A 19,241-nucleotide genomic window follows, 5' to 3' on the forward strand; every position below is an offset into this window, starting at 1 on the left:
GAGGCCAATCTCAGGGTCAACTCACATTAGGGTCAGCATTCTGCTTTCCGACAATCAACTCCAACCTCACAGAGGGCCCTCATTTACACCAGTGACATTCTCCATTTTCCACACCACCCATTCTTATGTTGTCTGCATGAGATTGTCAATTTGTACCAAATTGTGAGTAATTTTCCACTGCGGATTCACATCTCTTTAGAACTAATGGGGGCTGACTTCCTGATATCACTTCTGTTTAGGACTGCTAAAGGAAGAGGAGAATCTCGTCTGGCTTGCATTTGAAACAAGATGATAACCAAGTTCACCGTGCAGTGCCTGCAACTGGCTGGATGTTAAGCAAATTTGGAAAGTAAATTGAAAGGGGATAAAATTTGAGTTCTTCCTCCTCATATCATTAGCTCAATAAAAAAATTCTTCTTCTTTCAGCAGTATATATTGTGTTTCGTAAAGAGTATTCTGAGAAGGGTTACTTTTCTTTCCAAGCACGCACACAAGTAAACAACCAAGACACACACATTTTAAAAATAAACCACTTTTGAAGTGCAGTTACTGCTGTAATGTAGAAAATGCGGCAGTCAATTTGGACACAGCAACCTCCTACAGACAGTGCTGAGATAATGAACAGATAATCCATTTATTTCCCCCCACTGCACTGTGCCTGCCTGTGTTTTGCACTCAAGTCACTGAATGGGCTTGAACCCAAGTTAACTTGAAAGACTGAGTATTGAGTACTTGATGGATGAAGTGTCCATACAACCTTCAGACTCGGAGGCTAAGATGCAGCCAACATCTGCAATAATTAATTTCACAAACAACTCCTCAGCACTACTTTCTCAAACTCAAACAGTTAAATGCAGTTCACAGAAAAGCACCGCAGCCCACCCTAACCCCACGTCAGATTTATACCTTGAGGGGGTCCGAGCGTCAGGAGAATAACCATGGCGTGAACCACCAGGATGTGCATGGTGGCAGTTTCCCCAGTGGTCCAGCGCAGGAACACTTGGTCCTGGGACTCAGACTGTAGGTCAGAAACACAAAGCACAGTTAACAAAGGAAATGCTTTCCTTGTAGCAACAATCCGATTCCGAGAAACACTTTGCATTCGGGGCTGTAAAATACCCTCGTGAACTGTAACTTCTTTTTAAAAAATATATATATTTATTAAAGTTTTTTAACACAATTTTTCTCCCTTACAAACAATAACCCCCCCTCCCCTCGTAAAAAAAAAAAAAACGAGAAATCGCGCAGAGCAAGATATATACATGGCAAAATGATATATTTACACAGCTTTGTACACTGGCCCTCACCCGTACGTGCCAGTTTCCCCAACCCTTCAGGTTATCTCTTGCTCATCCACCCTCCCAGGCAGTCCCCCCTCCCAGGACGTCCCCTCCAGCCCCCCCCCCCCCCCCCCCCCGCCCCCATTGCTGCTGACCGACCTTCCTCTAACGCTCCGCGAGATAGTCTAGGAACGGTTGCCACCGCCTGTAGAACCCCTGCGCAGACCCTCTCAAGGCGAACTTAATCCTCTCCAATGTTATGAACCCAGCCATATCATTTATCCAGGCCTCCAGGCTGGGGGGCTTCGCCTCCTTCCACATTAGCAAGATCCTTCGCCGGGCTACTAGGGACGCAAAGGCCAGAATGCCGGCCTCTTTCGCCTCCTGCACTCCCGGCTCGTCCACTACTCCAAATATTGCTAGGCCCCAGCTTGGCTTGACCCGGACTTTCACCACCTGAGGTATTGCTCCCGCCACTCCTCTCCAGAACCCCTCCAGTGCCGGGCATGACCAAAACATATGGACATGGTTCGCCGGGCTCCCTGAGCACCTTCCACATCTGTCCTCTACCAAAGAACTTACTCAACCTCGCCCCCGTCAAGTGCGCTCTGTGGACCACCTTAAATTGTATCAGGCTGAGCCTGGCACATGAGGAGGAGGAATTAACCCTACCTAGGGCATCAGCCCACAGACCTTCCTCGATCTCCTCCCCCAGCTCCTCCTCCCATTTACCCTTCAACTCTTCTACCAGCGCTTCCCCCTCTTCTTTCAACTCCTGGTGTATTTCCGACACCTTGCCCTCCCCGACCCATACACCCGAGATCACCCCATCTTGAACTTCTTGTGCCGGGAGCAACGGGAATTCCCTCACCTGTCGCCTCACAAAAGCCTTCACCTGCATATATTTAAAGGCATTTCCCGGGGGTAACTCGAACTTCTCCTCCAGTGCCCCTAGGCTCGCAAACGTCCCGTCGATGAACAGGTCCCCCATTCTTCCAATCCCCGCCCGATGCCAGCTCTGGAACCCCCCCCGTCCATCTTCAGCTGGACAAACCGGTGGTTACCCCCGATCGGGGACCACACCGATGCTCCCATTGCACCCCGGTGCCCTCTCCACTGGCCCCAGATCCTTAGCGTTGCCGCCACCACCGGGCTCATGGTATACTTTGTCGGCGAGAGCGGCAGCGGTGCCGTCACCAACGCCCCCAGGCTCGTTCCTTTACAGGACGCCATCTCCATCCTCTTCCATGCCGCCCCCTGTCCCTCCATAACCCACTTGCGGATCATCGCCACATTTGCTGCCCAGTAGTAGCTCCCCAGGTTTGGCAGCGCCAACCCTCCTCGGTCACTACTGCGTTCCAGGAACCCTCTCCTTACTCTCGGGGTCTTATTCGCCCACACAAACCCCATAATACTCCTGCCTACTCTTAAAAAAGGCCTTAGTGATCACGATGGGAAGGCACTGAAACACAAACAGAAACCTCGGAAGGACCACCATTTTGACCGACTGCACTCTACCCACCAGCGAGAGCGGTAACATGTCCCATCTTTTGAAATCCTCCTCCATTTGCTCCACCAACCTCGTCAGATTCAGTTTATGTAGGGTCCCCCAACTCCTGGCTGTCTGGATCCCCAGATACCGAAAGCTCCCCTCCGCCCTCCTCAGCGGTAGGTCCCCTATCCCTCTTTCTTGGTCCCCCGCCTGTAATACAAAGAGCTCACTCTTCCCTACATTGAGCTTATAGCCCGAAAACTCCCCAAACTCCCTTAGAGTCTGCATGACCTCCACCATCCCCTCCATTGGATCCGCCACATACAGCAACAGGTCATCCGCATATAGCGACACCCGATGCTCTTCTCCCCCTCGGACCACCCCCCTCCATTTATTAGACTCCCTCAATGACATGGCCAATGGTTCGATCGCCAATGCGAACAACAGGGGGGACAGGGGGCACCCCTGCCTCGTCCCTCGGTACAGTCGAAAGTACTCCGACCTCCGCCGGTTCGTCTCTACACTCGCCATCGGGGCTCTGTAAAGGAGCTTAACCCAATTGATAAACCCTACCCCGAACCCAAACCTACGCAGCACCTCCCAGAGGTACTCCCACTCTACTCGGTCTAAGGCCTTCTCCGCGTCCATAGCTGCTACTATCTCCGCCTCTCCCTCCTCCGATGGCATCATTATCACGTTTAAAACTGTAACTTCTTAAAGGGAATCGGATATGCTGACTTGAAAAGGAAGAAATTGCAGGTGCCTGGAAAAGAGCATGGGAGTGAGATTAAATAAATAGTTCTTCAGAGAACCAGCACAGGTAAATGGGCTGAATGGTCTTATTCTGTGCTATAGGATTCAATTGGAAACTTTTCAGAAGTAGCAGAACCTCATCAGTGCCTGGTGTGTGCTTCTTTTGGCCCAACTCTCAAGTTATAGAGCAACAGAATCATACTTTTTTTCTTATTCATTCGTGGGATGTGGGTGTCACCGGCAGAGCAGGGCCAGTCCCTAACTGCCCTTGAACAGGGTGGCTTCTGAGGCCATTACAGAGGGTAGTTAGGAGTCAGCCACATTGCTTGGGTCTGGGCCAGATTGGGCAACAGCAGCAGATTTCCAGATTATTAATTGAATTTAAATTCCACCAGCTGCCGTGGTGGGATTTGAACCCTTGTCACCAGAGCATTAGCCTGGGCCTCTGGATTACTAACCCAGTGACTGCACCACTATGCACCAGATGCGGTGCAGAATGAAGCCATTTGGCCCATTGTGCCTGTGCCAGCTGTTTAAAAGAGCTACCCAATTAATCCCACTCCCTTGCTTTCTTCATAGTCCTCCAATTTTCTCTTTTTCAAAAATATCCAGTTCTCTTCTGAAAGTTATTATTTAATCTGCATCCACCAACTTTCCAGATCCTGACCCCCCACCCCCTTCCTAAAGAGCTTACAACAACCGCGACAGACACTGGTCAATTGGCAAAATCCTCGACCAGGAATGCACCCAAATCTTAGCATGGGATCGCAGAGTAAGTTCAGAGGTCGCCTCCTTGGGAGCTGCAGGTCTGAACTTATGCTGAAAGCTCCCACAGGCAGTCACAGCCCCTCATGATTGAGCCTATTCTCCCGGCCGTTCCAATAAGGCAGCCAACTCACCCAGCTGTACACCTCCTCGTCTTCCTTGGTCTTCCGCATCCGCTTCACATACCGTGAGAAGATCGCGATCAACGCCACCAGCACGGACTCGCATTCGGTCCTGTAGGCGTGCTTGGCGAAGAGATGCGTCATGATGGTGGACCGCTCGACGATTAAGCGAGCAACGTCCTGAGGAGACAAACAGGCAGTGTTACAAAGCAGGAAATATATGTAAGCTGTGGGAAAGTTGAAACAAGGAGAGAATGAAAGGGGAAAATAAATTAACGAACTTGGTATAAACCCATCAAATCTCTGATTGTTAAAGAGTTTCCGCAGAAATAAGTTAGCCTGTTTTTGTTTTTTGGACACTTAGTGGATCTGCTGTATATTTCCCATATCTTCCATTTTTATTATTAAGTAGCAAACTACAACATTCTATTTATCGATCACCTCATAATCCTTGCGACCTACATTGCCTCCTGCAGCCCCCCCCCCCCAAAAAAAAAGATCTCAGCATTTCTCCAATTCTGGCCTCTTGTGCATCTCCAATTTTAATTGTCCACCACTGGTGCCTGAAGCTGCCCAAGCCTTAAACTCTGGAATTTCCTCCCTAAACCTGTCTCTGCTTCTCTTTTTCCCTCAAGATGCTCCTTAAAATCTACCTCATGGACCAAGCATTTGGTAACCTGTCCTAATATCTTAACTGGGTCGGTGTCAAGCTTTATTTCATATTGCTCCTGTAAAGCGCCTTAGGATGATTTGTTAAATCAAACACACTACATTAATGCAAGTTGTTGTATTACAGAACTGCAGGCTTCATTGCCATGCCATGAGGTTATCAAACATTTCTTCTTTAAATATCAAAATTAGGTTTTTCACCTTGCAGGCACAATAACTACATTGCTCCTGTGTCATTTTAGTGGGAATCTAGGGGGGAAATCAAGCTCTTATCTATAGAAAACCTGAACAGGCTGGGGCTCCTTTTTGTGTAAAAAGAGAAGGCCAAGGGGTGACTTGATAGTGGCCTTTAAGATTATGAACAGGTTTGATGGCATACTGGTTAGCACTGCTGCCTCACAAGACCAAGGACCAAGGTTTAATTTTGGCCTTGGGTGACTGTGTAGAGTTTGCATGTTATCCGAGTGCTGCGTGGGTTTCTTCCGGGTGTTCCAATTTCTTCCCACAATCCAAAGATGTCAAGGTTGGGTGGATTGGCCATGTTAAATTGCCCCTTAGTGTCCAAAGGTGTGCAGGTTAGGTGGGGTTACAGGAATAGAGCGGGGGAATGGGCTTAGGTAGCGTGCTCTTTCAGAGAGTCGGTGCAGACTCGATGAGTCGACTGGCCGCCCTCTGCTCTGTAGAGATTCTATGATAAAGGTAGACACAGAGAATATATTTACATTTGCGGGCAGATCCAGTAAGTGGGCCCATAAATAGAAGATAGTCACTGATAAATATAATAGCGAATTCAGGAGAAACGGCTATACCCAGAGAGTGGTTAGAATATGGAACTCACTCCAACATGGAGCAATCGAGGAAAATAGCATTGATGCATTTAAAGTGAAGTAAATGAAGGAGAAAGGGATAAAAGGATATTCTGATGAGGTAGATAAAAAGGGTGGGAGGAAGATTGCTCAAGCATAAAGGGCCCCATGGGGCTATTGTACCAAAAGCCTATTTCTGGGCTGTAAACACTTTGTAAATCAATCTTCCTTACATTAAAACTGTGATGGCGGTGTTGGGAGTACAGGCAGCTGCTGTCGACACCTCACTATCAACACTCAAGTGTGAATGACACATTTTAGCAGCCAGTCAGTCTTCTTATATCTCAGTGAAATTTTTTAAAAACCTGCATAAGCTGGGAGCATGAGGCAGCGACACGTTCTGACAGTAATTACCAATGCTCCTTAGCCGGCTCTCCCTCACCTCCCTGTTGAATCCTTCTTATATCGTTCTTACCAGAGCAAGATCGTTGTGCTGAGCCTGTTCCTCTACTGGTGCATGTTGTGACAAATAAATGATATAGGCACTGATGGTCTGGGGATCAGTCTCCACATGAATGGCCTGCAAATTGAAATTAACGGGACACAAATGAGAACGGCATGAATTTCTAATTCAAATCACTTTCACCTGCACAATCCAAACATGCTGCACCTCGAGAAGTGTCTTATCTCGATGCTGTTCCACGCTCTCTGTATTTCCTTCTCTCTCCCCCATCCTCACCTTTTTAGATATGCATGCTTATATATTGTACTTTTTTCCAGTGTGGTTAAATCCTAAATAGAGTTAAAACGCACTATGTGCAGTAACAAAAAATAGAAGTTTGTGCTGAAATATTCAATTCAATGTAACAATGGCTGATTTGTGATCGATTTCCATCTGCCCAACATTGTCCCCTAGAATACTTACATTTCTCAGAAATCCACCTATACCAGATTTAAAATTAACAAGTGACCCGGCATCAAACCACACAGCGCATCAACACAGGAGTAACTTCTCGGAGAGAGAGAAAAAAAGGAATCTGGCGCCACCGTGTGGCGGAGACACGCTCTCAACTAATCATACAAAGTGCTAGCAAAATCTGTAAGTGGAAAGATACCCAGCTGTTTGTGACATAACCTCACTAATTATTTAAATCCAGAAAGTTGAATACACAACCTAGGGCTGACACTCCACTGCGGCACAAAGGAGCATTATAATGTCAGAGGTGCTGCACTGTGGATAGGATGTTAAACCAATACTTGGTCCGTGTAAAGGTTTCACTGCAGCATGTGCTCCTGGCCAATATATACTCCTGAAGCATCAATACAAAACAAAAAAAACTATCATCAGGACATTATCACATTGCTGTTTGCAGGATCATGCTGTGTACAAAATGGCTATCATGTTTCCTATGTTACAGCAGTGACTTACATTTCAAAAAGAAGTGCACTGGCTGTGGAGTGCTTTGGAATGTCCCAAGGATGCGAAAGGTGCTATATAATGTGGTACGTGTGGTGTTGGGTGCTCTGAGGTACAGATGAACCAACACGGTTGCAATTGGTACAACGCTGTTTTATTTCAACTTGTTATTTACAGATCTGTCCGGGTACTCAGCACGTGGTGACTCTCTGAGTGTGTTGTTAATCAGGTCCTGTCCTTGTCCTGGTCTCCAGATCTACTGACCACCAGGTGTCGTGTTTCTTGTCTTATACTGTCTCTGTCCTTGTCTGTGATTGGCTGTCGTGTTATGTGTGCTAATTGGTCTGTTGGTCTGTCTATCATGATGTGTGTGTTTGAATATCATGACAGTATGAATTTATTTTATGAAGTGCTGAGAGAAACTGAAGGCCTCAAATTAATGCATATAACATTATTCTGTCAGACTCAGAGACTCCTTACCTCCCTCAGCCTTCCTACAGTAAAAGTAAGTGAAGTCTCCATAGTCCTAGATGACCATTGGTTGCTTTCCCCTTTGAAGGGGAGAGCTGACTGGTGGTGATTTAACCTGAGGATCACTGAGCCTCAGGCGAGGGGGGAGGTTGAGAAGGCGGGGCCTTCATGAATAACCTCAGCCGGTCCGGGAATTGAACCCACGTTGTTGCCGTTGCATCAGGAACCAGCCGTCCAGCCAACTGAGCTAAACCGGCCCCTACAGTACACAGGCTTTCAAAACCCAAACTTGATGTCATCTAACCCCTACTTAATTATTTGTTCCATGTCTTTTCAAAGCTGGCATTCATCGGAGGCTCTCAGTCCTTCACTCTGGTGTTTCCCCAATAATAATTTTTTTGGAACGCCAGTGTTTTCAGCTACATTGCAAAGCTCACCTGCTGCAGTGCCAGGGATGTCATGTTACAGACACTGCTGAAGAGAGGCAGTTTGGGAAGATCCCGCAGCAGCCACTGATATCCAGGGAGTGGCTCCCCATCACTGGAATCCTCTTCCAACATCTGTTCTCGCTCTTCCGCATCTCGCAGGCTGCTCTCGGAGTCAGTCAGGACCAGACACAAGCCCTGGAGCGAGGAGAAAGATTAGGCCGTATACTTACGCTGGCATTTTCCCATCAGATTCCCAGCAAACAGGAAGTCCTCCAAAAGTGAGGATCAAAATTCAATCATTAAAATAGATGAGCAGGTTCTTTGTAAAACCAAAGCAGAAATGCCCCCGTAATGCTCCGCGGCTCCCCTTGAGGCACTGACATCATCAGTAAGTTGACAGGGTGAGTGGACCAAAGTATATAAAAGAGTGGGGTGAGGCTCATATGCAGCATAAACATCAGCATGCATCCTTCACAATTAAATAATCCACCGACATTCACGGCTGCGGATCACATGTGGAATGGTCACTTGGCTAGGAATGGGGATGCTCAGCTCGGCATCTCCGGGAGAGGGAAATAGAGCGTTGCAGCAGGCAGTCGAAAAGTGACTCACTCCGTCAACCCATCACACCTCCTTCAAAATACAGATACCTGCTCCAACTTCACAATGGGAGGAGTTGCTGTTGGTTTAATAGACACACGCTCTCCTCTGACTTACCTTCATGGCCAGAACGCGTGAAGCCACCTGTGGGGAGCTCAGGCGCCGCAAGAAGTAATCCAGCACTTCACAGGTGGTCTGCTCGTCGGCTTTGGAACCCAAGAGGAGGTCCTGCAGACGGCCCAGGAGCTGTCGCTGCTTCTGCTGCCTCTGCATTATAGGAGAAAAAACACTGGATTCAAACAAGGACGCAATCTAGCCCGCTCCAAGCACGTGAGCACAGAACCTAGGTTCTCACTCCCAATGCCAGTGCTAAGAGAGCACTACACGGTCGGAGCTGCTATCTTTCTGTATTCTGCATCGAGGAGAAAAGCATTCAGTTGAAACAAGGATATGATTGATAACTTCCTCACCCAAAGCAAAGACTTTGCAGAGTTTAGCCCGCAGAAGACATGGACTAAAAAAAGCAGAGCTTTACCACTTTCTTCAGTCATGGTAGAGTTGGACCTCTTACAAACTTCCCTCAGACTCCAAGTCAGATCGTGGGTTCAATTTCCACAGCACACACTTAATCAATAATCCAAGCAGACTGTGGGAGCTCTGCACTGCTGGAGGTGCCATCTTCAGGATGAAACATTAAACCAAGACTCCCTGTTTGTCCTTTCAGGTGGATCTAAAGGACCCCCCATCACAATTTCAAAAGAAGCACAGGGTGTCCACCCTGGTGACTTGGCCAATATTTCTCCCTCAACCAACATCACTAAAAACAAATTATATGGTTATTATCACACTGCTGTTTGTGGAGGCTTGCTGTATTCAAATTGGTTGCCATGTTTCATACATCACAGCAGACTAAATTTCAAAAGGACCTCATTGGCACAGCCACAAGGTCATGAAAGACATTGTCTAAATGCAAATCTTTATCTTGTCAGCCATTCATGGCAGCAGCATACCAGTGCCATCGACCCATTTGCACAACCACAGCCTCACCTGTCGTTTCTTGGCTCGCTGTTCTTTGCTCTCACCCTCATCTTCCTCTTCTGTGGAAGTCACCTCATCGGCTGCGTCGTGGAGCAGGAATTCACACAGGCACTGGACCGGCAACACGTCCAAGGATCCTTCACTAGACTGTACCAGATCTGCTAACCAGGGCATGGACTGGGATGAGGCCTACAGGGGAGGACAAGTAGGAACAAAAATCTTAAATTACTGTCAGAATTGTTTTTAATCTCACACATTATTTTTACCTATGATTTGTTGATAATTGATATGCTTAATAACTGGACGATACAGCGCTAAAGGTATTTGGCAAAAAGACCAGGAAGGATGAGTTTTTAATAACTTAATCTGGGGTGCCTGATAGGGTGGCGGAAGCATATTCAACAGCAACTTCCAAAAGGTAACTGGAAAGATACTCTAAAAAGAAAACACTGCAAGACTATGGTGAAAGGGTAAGGAAGAAACAGGATTAATGAGTAGCCTCTTTCAGAGAACTGGTGTAGGCGCAATGGGCTGAGTGGCCTCAATCTGTGCTGTATGTTCCCAGGAGTCTGTAAAATACAAAATCCTTCATGGAACAGTAACAACGATGCAATGCGCTTGGGACACAACATCCATATCGTCTCAGCGCCACTCACTCTAGTGTGGGCTGACCAAAACAGCTTTCCAGCGCCACAAAGCTTGTGTTAGAGAATTTTAATGCTTCCCCCAGAGATATAGACATTTCATCAGTTCACGCACAAGATTAGATAGCTTTCCTACTTTCCACACACATATCAGGAACCTAGATTTACACTCTTATTTCCCAGCATCTGTACATATGAAAGTACCTCAATTATAAGGTTAACAGATTCAAATATTTCCCATGCAATTAATTCTCTGATATGCTGCACCCTGGAGTAATAGAACAAATTCATCAGCCATAGCTCCAGACATTGCAACTGTCCATATTTGATGCCATGATCAAACTAAGATGCTGATATCAGGCACTTGTTTTCTGGGATAGGAATTAAAATAGAACTGCAATAAAGTGGGTATTGGATCAGCTGTCTGTTATACATAGCACCTCAATGTCATTGATTGCAATGGAACTGAATATCAAGTGCTGCATGTACACTTCAGAAGTTCTTCTGACTGGTGAATGGGTTGGGACATCCCGCGGTCGTATAAGGCATGATATAAATGCCAAATTCCTTTCTCTGTATTTGGCTCAGTACGTCTGTGCGAGCGCTAGCTCCGCATTATTACAGTCTAAACTAAGCCCACATTTCTGGGGCTTTCCGGAGTTATTCTTTCCCAAAGCTGTCATATTTTCAACTTTACAATAATGACCACACTCCATTAACTGTAAAGCACTTCAGCAAGTCCTGAGATTGTAAAAGACACTTTATCAATGCAAGTTCTTTCTATCTATAAAACAGCCCCTACTTCCAGCTAAAGCTGCGCACACTCACCTGTCGCTGAATGATATTTAGCAGGAAGTCAGGGTGGCGACTCCGGCACAGGAGATGCCCAAGATGAAGGGACTGATTCAAGCTCTTCAGCTGTTCGAGAACCTGTGGAGGCGGCCGACGAGGAACTCCCCTAAGAGACAGGGAGGCAAAAGGTCAGTAAACTGGAAGTCAACAAATGCCCAGTCAGAGGTTCACTGTATCCCCTCTTACGCCCACAGGGCTTTCCTAAATATCATTCCTGAGACAACTATGTTTAACAAAAGTAGACCATGACTGCGGCGACACACTTAACATGGAATGTACAGCACAGAAACAAGCCTGAGCTCAATAGATCCATGCTCGTCTTTATTCTCCATACAAGCCTACTCCGACCCTACTTCATCACCCCTATCCCTCTATTGCTTTCTCTCTCTCGTATGTTTACCTACTTTCCTCTGAAATACATTAATGTCACTCACATTTCCACATAGTAGCAAACTCCACATTCTAATCACCTTCTGGCAAAAGAGGTTCCTCCTGGATTTATTAGTGACCATCTTATATTTGTTTATATTTCAGATTTCTTCAGTTTTCAATAGTTTACCCCTTTGACCTGAAACATTTAAATCTATTTCTCTGTCCTGCATTTCCAGCATTTTGTTTTTATATTTCAGATTTCCCAGCATCCACAACTAGATGTTAGGAATCTAGTTACAGTCCTCCCCACAGTGGAAACAATTTCCCTGCATCTGTCCTATTACATCCTTTCAGAATTGTGAAGACCTCTATCAGGTCACCCCTCAGCCGGAGTAAACAAGCCCAACATGTTTGGTGACTCCTGCCAGTTGGTACCCTCTCGGTAGTGTGCTCGCTATCTTGGAGCTTCAGCACATGGGTCCTTGGCAATCCTGCACTAGGGGGTGATGACTCCAAGGAGTGCATGTCCACTCTCACTAAAGGGATGGTCAATGTTGCCGCTCACTGCCAAATACTCACTGTGGGTCGAGGCTGGTCAGTTGCGAAAGTAGCAGGCTATTGCTCTCAGTGATGGTTTGCTTTGTTGATGCGGCGGCCAGGTGGCTCTCAAAGGCCAAGATCTCCTGCTTCTCTCTCTGCGACATCTGCAGCTCGCGATTGATCATGTCGTTTCGGGTCTCCTCGTCGGTCACAGTACATTGTGGGTATGAGAAGTTGCTGCAAAAAGAGAAAATCACAAGTACTTAAGTGGCCTTGATCATGATCACATCTTCTCGCAATGTCCTTGCATTTTTCATAGGTGGTGCAGGTGAGCACTGGAGCTCTGGCAGGTTGTCAGAGAGCGCGATAGGTTACCCCAGACCAGGGGCAAAATACAGCAGCAGCTGCTCACGAATTATGTGGACCGCACAACACAGAACCATGCCTCTTCCCACTCATACAGAGAGCTGGGAAATAAAGAGAGAAAAACACAGCAAGCCAGTCAGCACCAGTAAAGAGAAAAGGCAGGTTGTGACACTTCAGATGTGCGTGCTTCCTCACAACCGCAGGGGCTGTGATAAAGAAGTTATTTGGAGATGTGAGAGCACAGATTAGCATCATTTTATTTTCTTGACCGTAAGGAACCAGCTGGCCAAAGTCAGGAGCCACCTTAGGGAAAGATGCAAATGGACCAATTCCCTCCCTATGAATTTTTGATACTGCATTATAGTCACTCACTTTGTCATCACCATTTCCATCAGCATCTTCAGGGTTGGGTAGCCTTCCCACGCAGCCAAACCTGCAGATAGAAGAAATGTTTCATTGCCATTCTCTAAACCATCAAATAAGACAACTCAGACATAAATACTTACACATTTAAAGATTTTAGAACTCCTTATAAGAGTTTATAGAGTCATAGCGTTTTGCAGCACAGAACCAGGCCCTTCAGCCCCTCGTGTCTGCGCCGGCCATCAAGCACCTATTTACTGATGATCAGCCATGATCATAGTGAATGGCGGAACAGGCTCGAAGGGGCGGATGGCCTCCTCCTGCTTCTATTTTCTACATACCTTTCTGTGTATTCTTATTCTTTATGGGCAGCATGGTGGCACTGTTGCCTCACAGTGCCAGGGACCCGGGTTCAATTTGGGCCTTAGGTGACTGTCTGTTTGGAGTTTGGGCTTCTCCCTGTGTCTGCGTGGGTTTCCTCCCGGTGTTTCCTCCCACAGTCCAAAGATCTGCAGGTTAGGTGGATTGGCCATGCTAAAATTTCCACTTAGTGGCTAAGAATGTGTACGTTACGGTGTTAGGGCAGGTGAGTGGGCCTAGTTACAGAGCTCGTTCAGAGGCTCGGTGCAGACTCGATGGGCCGAATGGCACTGTAGGGATTCTATGATTTTATTCTAATCCCATTTTCCAGCACCTGGTCCATAGTCTTGCATGCATGCGTTTCAAGTGCTCAAATAAATGTTTCTTAAATGTTGAGGATTCCTGCCTCTACCACCCTTTCAGGCAGTGAGTTCCAAATTCCTATCTCCCTCTAAGTGAAATGTTTTTTCCTCAAGCCCCCTCTAAATCTCCTGCCCTTTACCGTAAATCTATGCCCCCTGGTTGTTGATCCCTCTACTAAGGGAGAAAGTTTCTTCCCATCTACCTTATCAATGTCACTCATAATTTTGTACACCTCATGTCCCCCCTCAACCTTCTCTGCTCTAAGGAAAACAAACCCAGACCCAAACCAGCCTCTTTTTATAGTTGAAACCCTCCAGCCCAGGCAACATCCTGTGAATCTCCTCTGCACCCTCTCTAGTGCAATCGTATGCTTCCTACAAGTTGAAAGCATGACTAAAGTGTCCTTTGTAGAATGGGAGTGTTAGGTGAAGTTGCTGTTTGCTGACGCAGAGCCTCAGTAACAAGGGTACAGGTCTGCATTACTGAAGCTGGTCTGCAAACCGATCAGAATTAATGGATAGAGATGAAGACAGTAAATTTTTTCTTCAAATTACTTCTTGAAAGAGATTAAAACCTCTTGTTCTGTCTTTCTCTCTCTGCCATTGAGATGATATCACTTTGTGACGTATTAATCCTCCCTACATAAGCCTTGCTTTATCTGCACAAAGTACTGTGCAACAATTGCAGTTAATCTGCAATTATATTCTCTTTCACTTCCCTCTTAGATTGAAAATCATCATTTCCACTTGCACCCAGTTGCTCAACCTCATCCATGAAACCATTCCTTTGCATACAGACAAGGCAATGAACAGCAGCAGGCTATTTGACCGTGGAGAGCGTTACAGCTTAACCAGGTTCTATCCTCTCTTTAAGTGTGCCTGCCCTTCCTAGCATGGATTGTCAGCATCCAAAAGTGCTGCTTTGGCTGATTTTGCTCTTCCCGAGTTGTGAAGTCAATCGTAGTACGTCTGACAGCTACACGGTCTAAGGGTTCCAGACCGGGGATCAAACCTGGAACCCTCTGGCCCGCGCTGATTAATACGATACCACAAGGTACGTTTACTAGCATCAAACACTTTCTCATGAAAACAGCACCAAGTTGCAAAGCCGAATGCAGAGAACTTTAAATAATCTATCCATGAAACACTAGAGGTCTTTGCACTTTCAGTTACATCGACATATGTAGCAGAGAGCATGACTAAAAGAGCTGCCTTTTGTTAGGGGAAGCAGTAACTGTAATTCACCAGGAAACTCACCAATATTTTGTGGGTTAAAAGCATTCACAACCAACAGGAGCAGCCAAGCCTTCCAGTACAAGGAAGAAATAGCCAGAGCAGGGGGCGAATACCTGGAGGATAAGAAACAAAAAAACATTCACATTAAACAGCAGAGACGGTAGCACAGAGTAGCTAAAATGGCTGTAGTAATGTGGCAGGTCTGATATGAATTTTGCTGCATGTTACAGGGGTATAATACATACAGATAACAAGACAGTTATAATTCTTAGGGAGAGTGTTCAAAGATTGTGACATACCAAGATATTTGGGTAAGGTATAAACATCATGTAAATTTAGACATTACTGCCTTCACGCATCACATTCTATAGATTAGATATCATGTGGCATACGTATGATACATAATATATAGATGTATATAATATGGAAATATCAAGTACACTTTTGTGCATTGAATCACAGAATCATACAATTTACAGAGCCGAAGGAGGCCATTCGGCTCATCGAGTCTGCACCGGCCCTTGGAAAGATCATCCTACTTAAGCCCACGCCTCTACCCTATCGCCGTAACCCCACCTAACCTTTTCGGACACTAAGGGCAATTTATCATGGCCAATCCACCTAACAAGCACATCTTTGGACTGTGGGAGGAAACCGGAGCACCCGTTGGAAACCCAAGCAGAGAACGTGCAGACTCCGCACAGACAGTGACCCAAGCCGGGAATCGAACCTGGGAACCTGGAGCTGTAAAGCAACTGTGCTAAGCACTATGCTAGTGTGCTGAGTATTGTATCTGGTATATACATCATGTAATATATTACATGCGTAATAGTATCATACATTATGCATTATACACTTATGTATTATCAATTCATTAAAGTATTGTAGATATATATTGTGCATATATATATATATATATATAATGCATATAAGCCCTCCAGAGGCAAGAGGAGAACACTACAGGCAAACTGCCAATTGTCCATCTCTTTACAGACTAATCCAATCTCCTCAATGGAGATGAATCAGCAAGAAATCATGGGCATAAACCATGTCCAACCAGCATGAATACAGTGTGCAACTGCACAAACATACTGCAACACCAGGGCCATTGGGGCAGCACGGTAGCATTGTGGATAGCACAATTGCTTAACAGCTCCAGGGTCCCAGGTTCGATTCCGGCTTGGGTCACTGCCTGTGCGGAGTCTGCACATCCTCCCCGTGTGTGCGTGGGTTTCCTCCGGGTGCTCCGGTTTCCTCCCATAGTCCAAAGATGTGCAGGTTAGGTGGATTGGCTATGATAAATTGCCCTTAGTGTTGGGTGGTGCTACTGGGTTATGATTGGAGGTGTTGACCTTGGGTAGGGTGCTCTTTCCAAGAGCCGGTGCAGACTCGACGGGCCGAATGGCCTCCTTCTGCACTGTAAATTCTATGAAAATTATAACCAACCTGCTCACTGCAATCAAATTCGCAAATACTCCTGTTGCCCTTTCTACCATCACTAACTCAAATTTATCCCCTCCGTTTGACACTGACTTATACAGAGCAGTGCCTTGGGCATGAGCCCCTTACACAAATGGCCATTCCATTCTACATGCAAGCACTATCAGTGTGCAGTTATAGTTTAAAAAAATTTTTTTTTACTGTATCCGATTCTTTTTTTTAAGGGACAATTTAGCGTGACCAATTCACCTACCCTGCACGTCCTTTTGGGTTGCGGGATGAGACCCACGCAGGCACGGGAGAATGTGCAAACTCCACACGGACAGTGACCCAGGGCCGGGATCGAACCTGGGACCTCGGCGCCGTAAGGCAGCAGTGCTAACCATTGCGCCACCGTGCTGTTACAGATTGATGAACTGTGCAGAGCATCACAGTAGAGTCTGATTCTGTCCCAAGGCTGATGCACGTACTTTTCAGTGTCAATCACTTGATTAGCAATCAGGAGCAGGTTAATCCTTCTCCCTAAATTGTACAAGAGAGGGGAGATGCAAATAGATTTTGTTAGCAGCTTGTTAGGGTTAAAAATGCACGGGCCCTGCATAGGCTTTATTTTACAAGGCTGGTGGAGCAAATGGAGGATGAGTTCAAGAGGTGGGACGCGTTGCCGCTGTCCCTGGCGGGTAGGGTGCAGTCAATCAAAATGATGGTGCTCCCAAGGTTTTTGTTCCTGTTCCAGTGCCTCCCCGTGTTTTCCCGAAGGCTTTTTTCAGGCGGGTTAACAGGAGTATAATGGGGTTTGTGTGAGCGCGAGGGACTCGGAGGGTGAGAAGGGTGTTCCTGGAGCGGAGTAGAGATAGGGGGGGACTGGCGCTGTCCAACCTCGGTGGATACTACTAGGCCGCCAATGCGACGATGGTGCGCAAGTGGGTGATGGAGGGGGAGGGGGCGCATGGAAGAGGCTGGAGACGGCATCTTGTGTGGGTACGAGTCTGGGGGCGTTGGCAATGGCGCCGCTGCCGTTCCCTCCAAGGAGGTATACCACGAGCCCGGTGGTGGTGGCTGCCCTCAAAATTTGGAGGGGGGGTGTCACTTTATTTTTTTGTTTTTGTTATTTACACTGGAGGGTCTGAGGGGTTGTATATACTTGTTGTATTAAGTCGGGGTGTTAATCTTAATTTATTATTTATGTACAGGGAGGGGAGGGGGGTATGGAGGGTTGTTTTTCTGGACTGTGTTTTGTACTTAACCCTGTTGGATTTCTTTTTCATTTTGTTATTGATATTTTATGAAAACCTTTAATAAAAATTATTTTTTTTAAAAAAGATTAAAAATGCACTTTTAAATCAAAAGATGTTGAAGCAGAGTCAATAGCGACTTTCAGATGGGAATTCATTATTTATTTAAAAATTCAAAAAACATTTTTGCATGGGGAAGAAACCAAGGACTGGGATGAATTGGATAAATCTTTCAAAGAGCCAGCAGAGGCAGAACGGGCTGAATGGTCTCCTTCTTTGCTGTATGATTCTACAATTATATGAAGCTCAGTCGGTCACAGCACAGCTCAGCTGCATCATATAATTTTGTTGAAAAGATAAGAAAGTCAGTGTTTATTTCCTCATGACAGCTTTTATCATTTGTATTTTGAAAATCAACTGAACAAGCTTTACTCAGTTTGGGATTACTAGACTGAATGTGGACAAACCCTGGTGGCAGCTGAATATTTTCAGGGTGATGATAGGTGCACAAGTTTAGTACTGCGTCAATTAGCTGAATCCTCTCCACATGAAGAACATCCAGGTCTGAAAGAGAAATGACAAAATAATTGGTGAAATGTTTTATCTTGTTAAAAATTACACATTGCGCAAACAATACAATAACAAGTGCACACAGTTTAGGAGGAATCTTGGCAGAAGGAACCATTCATTGGAACTCTGAGGAAGTTTTGCACTGGAAACATTCCTCAATGTCTTCTCAGTTTTGGATGCTGAATGATTTGCCATGCATACCAGCATTTTGCATTATTTTAGCATTTTCATTTTTTAGAAAGCCTTTCCCAAGCACAAAGGGTAGTTACATATGTCGAGGATGCTGGCTGTAATGAGAGACATTTATAACCAGAGACAGCAATATTAGCACAGAGGGTTATGACATTACTCAGTGGGTTACTGTTGTGCACGGATTGATGTTACCACCCCTGGCAGACGAATGCTTGGTATTTCAGCTCACTGCTACACACACACACAGCTTCAGACACAGCGTGGCATCATTGCACATTACTCCATGTCACTACGAAGTTAAACCAATTGAATTCAGAGCCAGATTGATCAAGGAAAAGGCACTAAAGCAAGCATGCAAACATCAGGTACTGAGAGGCATCTAATATTAGAAGAAATATTAGCACAGGAGGCAGTGCTTTTACTGATATGGTTACTACTGTGCAGAGATGCATATGTAAAGCAATCATCTGCCATGGGTGGTAACATCAAGCCAAATTACATAATACATAATTACTTATTTATAAATATATATTCATATCCTGACTTCCAGATATATGTTTATGTACCAAGCTGAAATTTTTAAGGCAGGTTGCACTAAAAGTGGATTATATTCCTCAAATTTAATTGGTTGAAGGGTGAACTAATGAAGGTGTTTAAAATGATGAAGGGAGTTGACAGGGTAAAGAGAATTTGTTTCCTCTGGCGGTTAAAGATTCTACTAACTAAGCACAAATAAAATGGATAAGAAATTAATACATTTTAGCAGATATTTTAACATGTATCGACCGACATGATGCATGAAATTAGGGTATAGTATTTAGTTATTGACTGGTTCAGCTTAGTTAATGAATATGAACAGACAAACAGC

The 19,241-nt window shown here is 45.7% G+C and overlaps 1 protein-coding gene across 1 annotated transcript in view; it reads right to left on the reverse strand.

The window, feature by feature from the left end:
- ints1 (integrator complex subunit 1) overlaps positions 1-19,241 on the reverse strand; it is a 169,976-nt gene that overhangs the window by 82,019 nt on the left and 68,716 nt on the right. Inside the window, exons 16-26 of the mRNA XM_072481022.1 lie at positions 18,079-18,175; positions 14,958-15,049; positions 12,988-13,048; positions 12,289-12,486; positions 11,314-11,443; positions 9,851-10,030; positions 8,921-9,070; positions 8,213-8,398; positions 6,363-6,467; positions 4,425-4,592; positions 907-1,018 (exon numbers count right to left, since the gene is read on the reverse strand). Coding sequence (XP_072337123.1) covers positions 907-1,018; positions 4,425-4,592; positions 6,363-6,467; positions 8,213-8,398; positions 8,921-9,070; positions 9,851-10,030; positions 11,314-11,443; positions 12,289-12,486; positions 12,988-13,048; positions 14,958-15,049; positions 18,079-18,175 — 1,479 coding nt within the window. The remainder of the gene's footprint in view (positions 1-906; positions 1,019-4,424; positions 4,593-6,362; positions 6,468-8,212; positions 8,399-8,920; positions 9,071-9,850; positions 10,031-11,313; positions 11,444-12,288; positions 12,487-12,987; positions 13,049-14,957; positions 15,050-18,078; positions 18,176-19,241) is intronic.

The sequence above is a fragment of the Scyliorhinus torazame genome, chromosome 17, assembly GCF_047496885.1.
Source record: "Scyliorhinus torazame isolate Kashiwa2021f chromosome 17, sScyTor2.1, whole genome shotgun sequence".
Classification (NCBI taxonomy): Eukaryota; Metazoa; Chordata; class Chondrichthyes; order Carcharhiniformes; family Scyliorhinidae; genus Scyliorhinus; species Scyliorhinus torazame.